This window comes from Danio aesculapii, chromosome 14 (genome assembly GCF_903798145.1).
Source record: "Danio aesculapii chromosome 14, fDanAes4.1, whole genome shotgun sequence".
Classification (NCBI taxonomy): domain Eukaryota; kingdom Metazoa; phylum Chordata; class Actinopteri; order Cypriniformes; family Danionidae; genus Danio; species Danio aesculapii.
Window position 1 is genome coordinate 50,002,828 of NC_079448.1, and position 15,254 is coordinate 50,018,081.

Here is a 15,254-nt window from a genome sequence, read left to right on the forward strand (position 1 = left end):
TCAAAATATCTCCTTTTGCAACCAACAGAAGAATGAAATCGAAAAGGTTTGGAACCACTTAAAAGAAAGTAAATGCGAGTCATTTTTTTTTTTCTTTTTTGGGCGAACTAATCATTTTAGTCATTGATTTTATCAATATAAACAAATTAGAATAAATAAGAAAAATGAATAAAATTAAATAAAAAAATGAAATAAAATGAAATAAAATAAAAAAAATTTAAATTAAATTAAAATAAAAATATTTAAAAAATTAACATAAAATGAAATTAAAAATTAACTGAAATAAAAATACAAAATAAAATTAAAAATGAAATAAAATGAATTAAAATGAAATAAAAAATAAGTAAAAATGAAATAAATGAAAATTAAAAATAAAATAAAAAAATGAAATTAAAAATAAAATAAAATGAAAGATAAAATGAATGTTTAAATAAAAAAAATAAAAAAAATAAAATAAAAAATAAAATAAAATAAAATAAAATAAAAAATAAATAAAATAAAATAAAATAAAATAAAATAAAATAAAATAAAATAAAATAAAATAAAATAAAATAAAATAAAATAAAATAAAATAAAATAAAATAAAATAAAACCTAGAGATGTTCCCAAATCCAACCATATATTTCCCAAATCACTCTTTGCTTAAACTCTCACAAATGACAGTTGAGCCAAGATGGCATCATCACACAAGCGATGGTTGGAAGTTGCATACAAGAAGGGCCGGCTGCTGTGACATTACGCCATAAACTGTGACATGATTATCCATGTGTTTTATTTTGCTGCAGCCTCGGATTTCACACCCACTCCGCCGCTGGGATTACACATCAAATCTCTCGCTGCCGTACCAACCGCTGCTATGGCAACTGGCGGTGAGCGAGCGAGCTAGCGGCACTGGGAATATATTGGGCGGTGTGAGTGAGTGAGAGTGCAGTATCTGTATCCTGCTTCAGCCGTAATTACAGAGCAGCAGCGGCCAGTAATAACACACCAGTTACTCGACGAGGACACAACACGCCATCGAGGACAGCGGACATCGCCCAAAAACAGAGACCATCTATATAGAATACAACTGTAGAATAATTCTACAGTTGAAGTCAGAATTTTTCGTCCTCCTGTGAATTTTTTTCAAATATTTCCCAAATGATGTTTAACAGAGCAAGAAATTTTTCACAGTATTTCCTACAATATTTTTTCTTCTGGAGAAATTCTTATTTGTTTTATTCCGGCTAGAAGGTCAAAGGTCAAAATTATTAGATTTTTTTTTTTTTTCAGATGACTTGCCCTAACTTACTTAATTAACCTAATTAGTTAAACGTGACTTTAAGCTGAATATTAATATCTTATAAAATATCTAGTCAAATACTAGTTAAAGATAAAAAGCAAAGATATCAGAAATTAGTTATTAAATCTTATGTTTAGAAATGTTGAAATAATCTCAAGAAAATGGGGAAAAATATACAGGGGGTCTAATAATTCAGGATGGCTCATAATAATGACTTCAACTGTATATACAGCGGGTACAGAAACTATTCAGACCCCCTTAAAATTTCCACTTTGTTAAATTGCAGCCATTTGCTAAAATGAGTTCATATGTTTTCCTCATTAATGAACACACAGCACACCATCCTGACAGAAAAACACAGAATTATTGACATTAATTAAAAAAACTGAAATATCACATGGTCCTAAGCATTCAGACCATTTGCTCAGTAGTTAGTAGAAGCACTCATTGAGTCTTTTTGGGTAAGACATTTCACAGCTGGATTTGGGGATCCTTTGCCGTTTCTCCTTGCAGATCTTCCCCAGTTCTGTCAGGTTGGACGATAAACAATGTTGGACAGCCATTTTTAAGTCTCTCCAGAGATGCTCAATTGGGTTTAAGTCAGGGCTCTGGCTGAGCCATTCAAGAATAGTCACAAATGTTGTGAAACCACTCCATTATTTTAGCTGTGTGCTTAGGGTCAATGCATAGACTGTAACAGATATGGACGTAGTATCAGAGACGTCACCCATAGGTTTCTGAAGAGCGCAAATAAAGCAATAAGAGGGCGTGACCAACCTGTGCCATTTTGTTCGTGCGTCATCGCTCCAACCAGGGGAAGCCAAATAAGGGCAAAGAGGCGGAGCATGAGCGGAGCTACAGACGCCTGCTAGCATTTTGGTTAGACAGGCTTTACTTTGGGAGAAACGCTTAATACTTCATTAACTGCGACTCGTTTGTGTTCTGACCACATGTGCTTGGTTATACACTTTATCAATAAAGTGTTCAGTCTTTTAAAAGCACTGTTGTAATACATTAAGCCACTTAACATTGTTTTTATGATGCTTTTCTACCAGAGGAAAACGCTAATTACTTCCAAACACTTCAAATATAGTCTGTGTCTGTAAATGCAAGACTATTGATGAAACCCAGGCATAACACTGTATGACAACGCTTCAGATGACCATTTTATAGCCTACAGCTAATCAATCTGTCAGATTCTAGAGTGCTTTACAGGTCTAAAGAAAATGATAAATGATCTTAAATAAAACAAATACATTTATAGAGATGGTATAAGTATATGATTTCACTCACCTGGGAAATGGAGGCCACGTGAATGGTTTGTGAGCAAAAAGTGCACACAGCATCACATATCATCTGATAATTGTAGGAAATAATTCTAAAAGGCTATTATCTGTGTAAAGCCACATAAAACAACACAAAAATATGGTGTATATGCCGAGTTCAGCGGCTAATCAGCAGGAATCAGCTGAGGGGAGACCTAGCTGTCACTCAAGTGGCCACGCCCTTAATTATGCAGACTTAATATAACCTAATATAAAGGAAATGGATGAGTTATAAAAAAATTCACCTCCTCACAGTAGTCATGAAGGGTAATATTAGCTAAATGAACCCAAATCGTTCTTTGTACCAGGCTGTTAACACTTTTTTTCTGCTGTAAAGTTGGCCATTTTAACAGTGGGCTCAATAGAAATCTGCTCTATATGGAGCCTGGACTTGAGGAATTTTGATAAATTGCAGTTTCAGTTACTTCCATATTAGCTTCACGAGGGAGAGTGGGAGGTTCCGCTTGGGTCATTGTCTTGTTGCAAGGTAAACCTTCGGCCTAGTCTGAGGTCCTGAGCACTAGGGAGAAGATTTTTGTCCAGGATATCTCTGTACTTGACTACATCTTTCCCTCGATTGCCGATTGTCCTGTCCCTGCAGCTGAAAAACACCCCCACAGCATGACGCTGCCACCACCCAGCTTCACGGTTAGGACTGTATTGAACAGGTGATAAGCAGTGCCTGGTTTTCTCCACACATACTGCTTAGAATTAAAGCAAAAAAGTTCTATCTTGGTCTCATCAGAGCACTTAACACTGTGTCTCACCATTTTAGCAAACTCCATGTGGGCTTTCATGTGTCTTGATCTGAGGAGTGGCTTCTGTTGGGCCACTCTAACTTAAAGCCCCGACTGGTGGAGGGCTGCAGTGATGTCCAACTCTTTCCCATCACCCAACTGCATCTCAGGAGCTCAGCCACCGTGATCTTTAGGTTCTTCTTTACCTCTCTCACCAAAGCTCTTCTCCCCCGATCTCTCAGTTTGGCCGGACGACCAGCTCTAGGAGGGGTTCTGGTCATCCCAAACATCTTCCATTTAAAGATTATGAAGGCCATTGTGCTCTTAGGAACCTTAAGTGCAGCAGAAATGATTTTGTAACCTTGGCCAGATCTGTGCCTTGCCACAATTCTGTCTCTGAGCTCTTCAGGCAGTTCCTTTGACCTCATGATTCTCATTTGCTCGGACATGCATTGTGAGCTATAAGGTCCTATATAGACAGGTGTGTGGCTTTCCTAATCAAGGCCAATCAGTATACTCAAACACAGCTGGACTCAAATGAAGGTGTAGAACCATCTCAAGGATGATCAGAAGAAATGGACAGTAGCTGAGTTATATACATGAGTGTCACAGCAAAGAGTCTGAATACTTAGGACCATGTGATATTTCAGTTTTTCTTTTTAATAAAGCTGCAAAAATGTCAACAATTCTGTGTTTTCTGTCAATATGGGGTGCTGTGTGTACATTAATGAGGAAAACAATGAACTTTTTTAGCAAATGGGTGCGATATAACAAAGAGTAAAAAATTTAAGGGGGTCTGAATAGTTTCCGTACCCACTGTATATAGTAGGAGACTATTGAGTTGTATTGCAGAAATACTTCTATTGCAGCTCAAAAGTGTAACCAAATCCAAAGCTGCAAATGTAGATAGGAATGGTTTTTACTGTACTTGTGAACACACATCATGATGAAGTGAATATGGAATAAATTAAGATGAATGGAAGTGTTTTGGGCTCCTAAACATAATCATTTGACTTTTTTTGGCAGGATGAGAGCATTAAATGGAGGCTGTGTTGAAGCATAACCACAGTGGGTTGAGTAATTTAAGAGGAGCTGAATGAATGAAATTAGCTTGTGGTAAAATGTAAACAAGACGCCAAATTCAAACCAAAAGAGAGACGGATGTGGAGGAGTCCAGAAACATTTATATGACATTTATGATTACAGAATTGGAGACTAAATGCAACATTAGTCTGGCTCAACCGATGCAATGCAAAACTAGGCTTGTTAAATATAAAGTGCGCTACTTATTATAAATGTAGTTGATAATAATAGAAACAAATATGATAAAATATGGGAAAGTCCTATTTAAAAATGAATACAATTGAATTAAATGATTACAACAATTAAATTAAATTACATAAAATAAGTAAAAAATATCTAAAATCTGAAAAAAATTTATAAACTAAGATTAAATAAGACAAATTATTTAAGCAATGAAATTAAATAAAAAAATAAAATAAAACATAAAAAATAAAATAATATTACTAAAAATACTACTATAAAATGATGACAAATAGGGAAAAGTCACATTTGAAAATAAAACAAAACAAAAAAATGAATGAATAAATAAATTAATAAATAAATAAATTAATTAATTAATTAATTAATACTACTAAAAGTACCACTATAAAAATAACAATTATTACAAATAGGAAAAAAGTAGCATTTAAAAATTTAATAAATAAATAAAACAATAAAGATAAAATCGACTACTAAAAATACTACTATAAAAATAACAATAAAGAAAAATCACATTTAAAAATAAATAAAACAAAACAAAATGAAATAAAATAAATTATTAAAATAAAATAATTTTTTTATAATACTACTAAAACACTAGTGTAAAAATAACAATTATGATGAATAAGGAAAAGTAATATTTAAAACTAAAATAAAATAAAACAAAACAAAACATAACATAACAAAACAAAGCAAAGCAAAGCAAAGCAAAGCAAAGCAAAGCAAAGCAAAGCAAAGCAAAGCAAAAAAAAAAATGAATAAATAAATTAATTAATTAAATAATTAATTAATACCACTAAAAACACCACAATAAAAATAACAATTATTACAAATAGGGAAAAGTGGCATTTAAAAAATTAAATATATAATAAAACAATAAAGATAAAATACTACTACTAAAAATACTCCTATAAAAATAGCAATAAGGAAAAGTCACATTTAAAAATAAATAAAACAAAACAAAATTAAATAAAATAAAATAAATTATTAAAATAAAAGATTTTTTATAATACTACTAAAACACTAGTGTAAAAATAACAATTATGATGAATAAGGAAAAGTAATATTTAAAACTAAAATAAAACAAAACAAAACAAAATTTAATTTAATTAATACATAAATAAAATATAGAATAAAACAAAACATTTAAATAATACTACTAAAATACTACTATAAAAGTTATAATTATTACTACCACTACTATAAAAATTATTAAAATTATGATAAATAGGGAAAAGTCACATTTAAAGATAAATAAAATAAAATAAACAATGTAATTAAATAATGAAATGTAAATAAAATTTTAATAAGCAACAGAATTAAATATAAAATTAAAAGAAAACACCAAAATAAAATTTTAAAAGCGAATCATTTGAATACTAATCTTGTTCAAATAAGCACTTTACTAAGTCCCAAATACTGAATGCCATCAAATTATTTTAATGAAATATTTTAAACTAATATTTCTAGCTGCAGATGACACTTGCATTGTTAAAACATTCCCTAAACCCTGTACAATCAAGTTTGATTCCACAGAGACTTCTTTAGCAGTGTTTCACAGTGCAGTCGGTCTAAAACAAAAAGCAACATGATAATTAAATCTGAATAATGCTGTAAAAAAGCCTTGAATCTCAGCTAATCTAGTGTAGATAAATGGAAGCAGGTTTTTTTGGTGAGCACTGGAATAGTGAAGGCCTTTATAATGTTTATCTGAACCACTAAACTACAGCACAGAACTGCAATTACACACTGTGATGAATGAGAGAATAAATTCAGATGAAGTTTCCTCACCACAATCATCTCGGACGGCTCCAGAACGATGCACTCGCATCCACGACGCAGACTCCCGGCAGACCTCTTCCCAAAACTAGAGGAGAAAACAGAGCAAAACGTTATATAGCGGCTATCTGAACACACTCCTGCACTGTTTCTGACTGGAAAACTCCAGTGACATCAGACTCCTGAAAGACTCACAGTGAGCACACAGAAAACCCCATTCAACACATGAGGAGTGAAGGGAGGAACAGACGTAAATACACACATATACACTGCAAGAAATCTAATAGCAAAAAGTCAAGACAACTAATATTTTATTTTAATAAGTTAATCAGGTTTCAACACAATTTTCAACTACAGTTTAACTTAATATTTTATAATAATATAAGTCGGTTTGATTGATACAAGGTGACTAGAACAGTTTATTTGATTCAACTAATAACTTTAACCCTTTAAGGTGCACTCCTTGAAAATAATGTTTTTGGCCCATATCTTGGATTGAATAATATACTGACTACTCTTATAAGTAGCTATAAGCAATTAAAATAATAATGATAACCTATAGATAAAAGGTCAACCAGGTGGTTATGATGGCTGTTAAAGGGTTAATGGTGCGTTCACACCAGATACGGATAAAGCATCAATTGCAAGTGATTAACATGTTAAGCCAATGCAAAGATGATTGGAAAATCTGAACTTTAGCGGAGATTTGCGCCGTGTTAACCAATCAGGAGCTTGCTCTTGTAGGTTTGTGATTATGACCTAATGCCTGTTGCCCGGAGGGGAAATCCCTTTGTTGACACCGGACAACAGCTCAAACTGGCTCAGCTCAGTTGGAAGCACTGCTGAAAGCCTCCATCATCCAGGTATAGTTTCTGGAGGAGTTGATAAATCATGATCTAGTGGACTCAGACATGGCGCCGAACAAATCTACACTGTTTTTCAGCCTTCCTAAAGCACATAAAGCACAGCTATTCCCTCAATAAAATCCATGTTAGCCAATTAGCAACTAAACTAGAGTCACTGGACAGACAGAAGCCCTGCCTATGATGCGAATCCGCGTCTATTGTGAAGTGAATCTGTCGCCCGAACGAAGCGAATTTGACATGCGAATGAAGCGAGTAAACTCAAAATGTTCACGTGTCTATTTAAGTACGAATAGCATGATTTATTTGCACAAGACGTGTCTGGTGTTTACACAGCATAAGGGAGCAAGACATTTTTTTACAGTGTATTCAATTCAATTCAATTCACCTTTATTTGTATAGCGCTTATACAATGTAGATTGTGTCAAAGCAGCTTCACATAAAAGGTCATAGTAAATAGGAACAGTGTAGTTCAGTTTGTAGTGTTTAAGTTCAGTTCAGTTTAGCTCAGTTCAGTGTGGTTTAATAATCACTACTGAGAGTCCAAACACTGAAGAGCAAATCCAACGATGCGCAGCTCTACAGATCCAGAACCATGCAAGCCAGTGGCGACAGCGGAGAGGGGAAAAAAACTTCACTAATGGCGGAAGTTAAGAAAAAAACCTTGAGAGAAACCAGGCTCAGTTGGGCACGACCATTTTAATTTCTCCGCTGGCCAAACGTCTTGTGCAGAGCTGCAGTCTCAGTGGCGGGTAGTATCTATAAATACACAGTCAAAAGTTTGGAAACCATAAAAGATGCCAAAGAAGCTAAAACTCATGCATTTTTAAAGAAAAAAATACAGTAAAATCTGTTCAATTGTGGAATAATTACAGTTGTAAATTAATAATAATAATTACAGTTGAAAGTACAAGTGTTTAAAATTGGAATAAATGTTCACAATTTAACAGATTGCAGTTTAAAATGTATTGCCACTATTACGCTACATCATGGAAAACGCAATATGATTTATCCTCTTAAGGCCCAAGGTGTTTTTACCTGCATTTTTTATTTCTCTTTGCTATTTGGGCTTATTAGAACCTAATTAATAAAAGTATCATCTTTTGATTTGATGTACTTTTAGAGAAAAATGATGTCCATATATGTGGACTCGTGGTCCAAATTTACATAAAACACTTTATCCTGAATGTTTTTTTATTGCATCAACAACACATACATATTTTTTGAACATGTTTTGACTATCAAAGAGTAAAAACAAATTTTTTTTCCCATTTTGGACAGTTAAAAATAGGGTTTGGGACATTTCATATGCTGCAAAACAGTTGCAGGATGACACTAAATGTCTGTACAAAATAGAAAACATTCAAAGTATTTTAAATAACCACTTCAGAGTTAAAATGTGCTGTCCGTGTACAGTATGTGGACACTCAAGCCCTAGGAGGTTAATATTAAATAATGAATAATAATTAAAAATCTACAATTTATTTGAACTGTACATACCCACTGCACATGGACATTTCTAATTATGTACACACCCACTGTAAATGTACATTTGTAATTATGTTTATCTATCTGCACACTTCTGATTACTAATAGTATCCTGTACATATATTCATCTATTGTAAATCTCTGTTCATAGTTAATACAACCTGTATGTAATGTTCCTAGTACATCCATCTGTAAATATCACCATAGTTTTTCTATAACTGCACTTTATAACTTATACCTGTATCCTGCTCTTGCTGCATTGCACTGCTGGTTAGACCTAAACTGCATTTCGTTGCCTTGTACTTACTACATGCCTTACTACATGTGTAATGACAATAAAGTTGAATCTAATCTAATCTAAAAAGGATCAATTTAGTTATGCCGTTTAAGTCCGAATTATTAGCCCTCCTGTATATTTTTCCTATATACAGTAAAGAGAAGATTTTTTCAACACATTCCTAAACATAATAGTAATAACTCATTTCTAATAACTGATTTATTTTATCTTTGCCATGATGACAGTAAATAATATTTGACTAGATATTCTTCAAGATACTAGTATTCGGCTTAAAGTGACATTTAAAGCCTTAACTAGCTTAATTAGACAAGTTAGGTTAATTAGAAAAGTCATTGTATAACAGTGGTTTGTTCTGTAGACAATCCAAAACAAATATTGCTTAAGGGGGCTGATAATATTGACTTTAAAATGGTTTTAAATATTTAAAAACTGCTTTTATTCTAGCTGAAATAAAACAAGACTTTCTCCAGAAGAAAAAATATTATAGGAAATACTGTGAAAATTCCTTCCTCTGTTATCATCGTTTGGGAAATATTTAGAAATGAAAAGTTCACAGGAGGGATAATAACTCTGACTTTAACTGTATAAGTCCAAATAAAATATTTGTATATATTTATTCTATTTTATCAGTACATTTCTCTGTACACACAGTTGAAGCCTGTATATTTGTTTTATATTCATTAATGGAGGGAAGATTTATTACAACCGACTTCTGAAAAAAAATGAAGAAAAAGAAAACATCAAGGGGGTGCCGTGGCACAGTGGGTAGCACTGTCCCCTCACAGCAAGAAGGTCGCTGGTTCAAGCCTCGGCTGGGTAAGGTGGCATTTCTGTGTGGAGTTTGCATGTTCTCCCCATGTTCGTGTGGGTTTCCTCTGGTTCCTCCGGTTTCCCCCACAGTCCAAAAACATGTGGTATAGGTGAATTGACTAAGCTAAATTGGCTGAAGTGTATGAGCGTGAACGAGAGTGTATGGGTGTTTCTCGGCGAAGGGTTTTGACTGGAAGGGCATTCGCTGCATAAAACATATGCTGGATAAGTTGGCGGTTCATTCAACTGTGGTGACCCCTGATTAATAAAGAGACTAAGCCAAAGGAAAATGAATAAAAATCTCAAGAGGGTTTAAAACTGACCTTAAAATCCTAAAAAAAAATATTTAACTTCTTTTATTCCCTCCAAACTAAAAAAAATTATAATAACTTCCTCCAGAAGAAACAAAAACATAAAGACAATACCAACGCTATCTCACAGCAATTCGTAACTTTTCGACTTAGTGGCTAATTCATTTGTACAATTTAGTATGGTTTGCTTATCCCCAATGATGGTTGGGTTTAGGGGTGGGGTTTGATGCCACGCCTCCTTTTAAAATTCGTACATTTACATACGACAGAATTAGCCAAATGTAAAGTAGTTCTGTTTCCTCGTGAGATCAGGCTGAAAATTAAATAAAGAAATAAACAACACTTGGGAAATAATTGAAAAATTATTACAATTTTCTCAGGAGAGCTAATAATTTAGCATTAAACTATATGTAGAAAGAATATATAAAATAAAATAAAAACAACACGGATAAAATAAATACAATAAATCAGAAAAATGTAGAAATAGGAGGGGTCTTATTCTTGTTGTTTACCTTGTTATCTTATTACTATTGTTCTACATATAGTTCAATGCTAATGCTAAATAGATAAATATCTTCTCTTTTTTTTTGCTCTTTGTGCTACACTTCACCTTTCATCAGGGTTGTTAATTTACCATAAGAGCTGCTTGCAAGACACTTTTAACAGTTGAATGAGTCGCCAGGAGACACTTTAGTCCAAAGTCACACACACACACACAGACACACATGAACCAATCTCATGATCACATCAAGTAAAGCAGAAGCCTCCTTGTGATGTGCTGCCGGTTGACTGTACTGGTTACTGTACTGGCGCAGCTGTCAGATCTGCTAACTAACTAATATAGCAGCACTAACAGGTGGGATTGACTCTGTTTGCAGTGTAAGACCACACACAATGAGTCTCTGTGTGCTATAATGACTCTGATCCAAACACAAAACCTCAAGACCGAGACTTTTCATTCAGCGTTCATCACATACAGTCCAAAACCACACTGTAAATCACAGACTCCAGGCTTACTTTAAACCACAACACACAGTCTGAACAGAGAGAAAAATAAGGATACAGAAGCATTTTCACCACATCATTTCCAACAATTGCTTTTGTGTGTGTGTGTGTTGAAATGAGCCCTTTCTGCACACAAAGGCTGGGTTTTAGTAAAACCAGACAATTTTTTGGTACATTTGTATAGTAAAAACAGTAAAATTGTAATGTGTGTGTGTGTGTGTGTGTGTGTGTGTGTATAGAGATTAAGCTTTAAGCTAGATTAAGCTTTTTTTTCTAAAATAAAATATGATCATGCTTTGATTTATAATTATTTCATTAGGACAGTAAGGTCTCACTTTGCGTAGACGAAAGTCTTGTCACTTAATAATAATAATAATAATTCCTTACATTTATATAGCGCTTTTCTGAACACTCAAAACGCTTTACACACAGGGGGGAATCTCCTCATCCACCACCAGTGTGCAGCATCCACCTGGATGATGCGACGGCAGCCATTTTGCGCCAGACCGCACACCACACACCAGCTGATTGGTGGAGAGGAGACAGAGCGATGAAGCCAATTATGATATGGGGAGGGCTAGGAGGCCATGATGGACGGAGGTCAGTAGGTAGATTTGGCCAGGATGCCAAGGTTAAATCCCTACTCTTTTTCGAAGGACATCCTGGGATTTTTAATGACCACAGAGTCAGGACCTCGGTTTAACGTCTCATCAAAAAGACGGCGCTCACTGGGCAGTATAGAGTCCCCGTCACTATACTGGGGCGTTACGACCCACACAGACCGCAGGTTGAGCGCCCCCTGCTGGACTCACTAACTCCACTTCCGGCAGCAACCTAGCTTTCCCATGTGGTCTCCCATCCAGGTACTGACCGGGCGCAGCCCTGCTTAGCTTCAGTGGGCAACCATGTGAGAGTTGCAGAGAGCTAGCTGTTTAACAGAAATAATGTACAGTATAGAATATTAAGTCATGGTGCAGTGGAAAAGTATAAATATAGTGTCTGACTCCATCATGAGCTTGGAGGACTGCATCCATACATCTCTGCAATGACTCAAATCACTTATTTATAAAGTCATCTGGAATGGCAAAGAAAGCGTTCTTGCAGGACTCCCAGAGTTCATCAAGACTCTTTGGATTCATCTTCAATGCCTCCTCCTCTATATTACCCCAGACATGCTCAATAATGTTCATGTCTGGTGACTGGGCTGGCCAATCCTGGAGCACCTTGACTTTCTTTGCTTTCAGGAACTTTCATGTGGAGGCTGAAGTATGAGACGGAGCGCTATCCTGCTGAAGAATTTACCCTCTCCTGTGGTTTGTAATGTAATGTGCAGCACAAATGTCTTGATACCTCAGGCTGTTGACGTTGCCATCCACTCTGCAGATCTCTCGCACACCCCCATACTGAATTTAACTCCAAACTATGATTTTTCCTTCACCAAACTTGACTGATTTCTGTAAGAATCTTGGGTCCATGCGGGCTCCAATTGATTTTCTGTAGTATTTGTGATGATTTGGATGCAGTTCAACAGATTTTACTGCCATTTTTACAAATAATCAACTAGAAGACAAGTTATTATTTGTTGCTCTTACAACTGGGATCGACAAGTCTTATTTAGCATAGAATAATTTCTGAAGGATCATGTGACCCTGAAGGCTGGTCTAATGATGCAGAAAATGCAGTTTTAAATCATAGGAATATATTAATATTCAGCATATATTCACATGTAAACCCCTTATATTAAATTGTAATAATATTGCACAGTTTTACTGTATTTTTAATCAAACAATTTCAACCTTGGTGAGCCAAAAACTTCTTTTAAATACATAAAAATGTATTTAATCTGCTCACCAATGCTGGTTTTTGTTACAACAAAAACTGCAAAATTGTCATATATATTAACTACATTATACACACACACATATATATATATATATACACACACACACACACATATATATATATATATATATATATATATATATATATATGATTTATGAAGAAGACACTGTAATGATGCAGAAAATGCAGCTTTAAAATGAAATTAATAAATGACAATTTAACAATTATAAATTGTTCTTTACATTGTAATATTATTTGACAATTTTACTGTTTTTGCTGTATTTTTAATTAAAATGAAGCTTTAAATCACAGTAATAAATGACAATTAAAATTTTATAATTAATAAAACATTCATTTAAAATTGTAATAATATTTCACAATTTTACCGTTTTTGCTGTATTTTTAATCTTTAAAAAATGCAGGATTAAATCACAGAAATAAATGACAATTTAAGATTTATAATTAATAAAGCATTCATTTAAAATTGTAAAAATATTTCAGTTTTGCAGTTTTTGCTGTATTTTAATTAAAATGCAGCTTTAAATCACAGAAATAAATGACAATTAAAACTTTATAATTAATAAAACATTCATTTAAAATTGTAAAATATTTCACAATCTTACTGTTTTTGCTGTATTTTTAATCTTAAAAAAATGCAGGATTAAATCACAGAAATAAATGACAATTTAAGATTTATAATTAATAAAACATTCATTTAAAATTGTAATAATATTTCACAATTTCACTGTATTTTTTATCTAAAAAGGCAGCCTTGGTGAGCACAAAAGACTTCTTTCAAAGTCTTTTTTAACACAATAATTTTTTTTAATCATAATTACTCCAAAGAATTCCCTTCTAATTCCCAAATAGCCACCCAAATGAACCAGAGTGACGGGGGAGGCTTGTAAAAACCCTCAAGTCTAAAAAAGAAATCATTATTCCCAGCAGAAGCCAGACGAACTGTAAATCTGATATTAACACCAGACGTTCATATACGATGCCCACCAGCAGCCCCAGATTACACAACATTCCTGCTGTCTGGAATGCGAGTGTGACGAACACTGGGGTCTCCAAAGTAAATAAGCCCCTTCTTCATCTCTCTGCATTAAGCCCAGTTCAGATTAAAGCGCTGTTATGCAAGAAGACTGAAGTACATGAGAATGAAGATGCCAATAACAGGAATGCCACAGCGAGTGCTAAACAACAACGTGAAGAAGTACAAACAGCATTTCTGCAAACCACAGAAATATTCAGTTGATCTTTATTTCTATAGTGCTTTTACAATGTAGACTGTGTCAGAGCAGCTCTAGTACACTGAAACTGCTTCAGTCCAGTTTTCAGAGTCGAAGTTCAGTTTAGTTCAGATCAGTGTAATATAAACGTCTCACCGAAGTACTCAAAGACCCTTTAGCAAAGACTGACACTTGACACGTGATTGCTTTAAACAGCCAATAAAATGATCTTCAAATAAATATATGATAAAATAAATCATGATTATGAACTTTATTTATTTTATGAAGTGTTTCTTTAAAGGTGTGTTTAATGAAGGTATTTACATTTACAGTTATCTAATCGTACTCTTCATTAAAAATAAATTAGGCTGTAATTACTGTATATAAAATAAATCTAATTGATGTACTTGTTGTAAAGTGTACTTGTTTATGTAGTTTTGAGGTAATTATTCAATTAATACACAGCATAACAAAGCATTAATCAAAATTAAAATGTCCCTAAATAGGTATTTCATTGAAAGCATATTAGAGAAAATAGTTACAATTCTGAAAGTGATCAAATTGCTTACTTCTAACAAACTGAGCACAGAAAAGAAAAGAAAATAATAGTAAATAAAAGAAAAAAAAAATATTAAATTAAAAATAATGTAAATAAATAAAATAAATGTAAAAAATGTTAAATAAAATAAATAGATGAATTAAAAACAATAACAATAAATAAAAGAAAAAGAATAAAAGAAAAAATCAAATAAAACATAATTGAACTATTAAAATAGTATACAATTAAATAATAAATTAAATATAAATAAAGAAAGGAAAAGTAATAAAAAAATGTCAATAATAATTATACATAATAATAAAAAAAATCAAATAAATAGATCAAATAAAAACTATTACAAAAAAATGTAAACAAAGAAAAGAAAAGAAAAAATTATTTGACTAAAAATTTTACTTTCAAATTAAAATTATTAAATTTTTTAAACTAAAAAATAAAAATGAAA

The 15,254-nt window shown here is 33.1% G+C and overlaps 1 protein-coding gene across 8 annotated transcripts in view; it reads right to left on the reverse strand.

Annotated features, from left to right (window-relative positions):
* The window catches only part of rapgef2b (Rap guanine nucleotide exchange factor 2b), a 257,833-nt gene that overhangs the window by 143,840 nt on the left and 98,739 nt on the right, over positions 1-15,254 (reverse strand). For all 8 annotated transcript variants that reach the window (XM_056472229.1, XM_056472225.1, XM_056472227.1 and 5 more), the window contains one exon: positions 6,417-6,492. In XM_056472229.1, the coding sequence (XP_056328204.1) occupies positions 6,417-6,492 (76 nt within the window). The remainder of the gene's footprint in view (positions 1-6,416; positions 6,493-15,254) is intronic.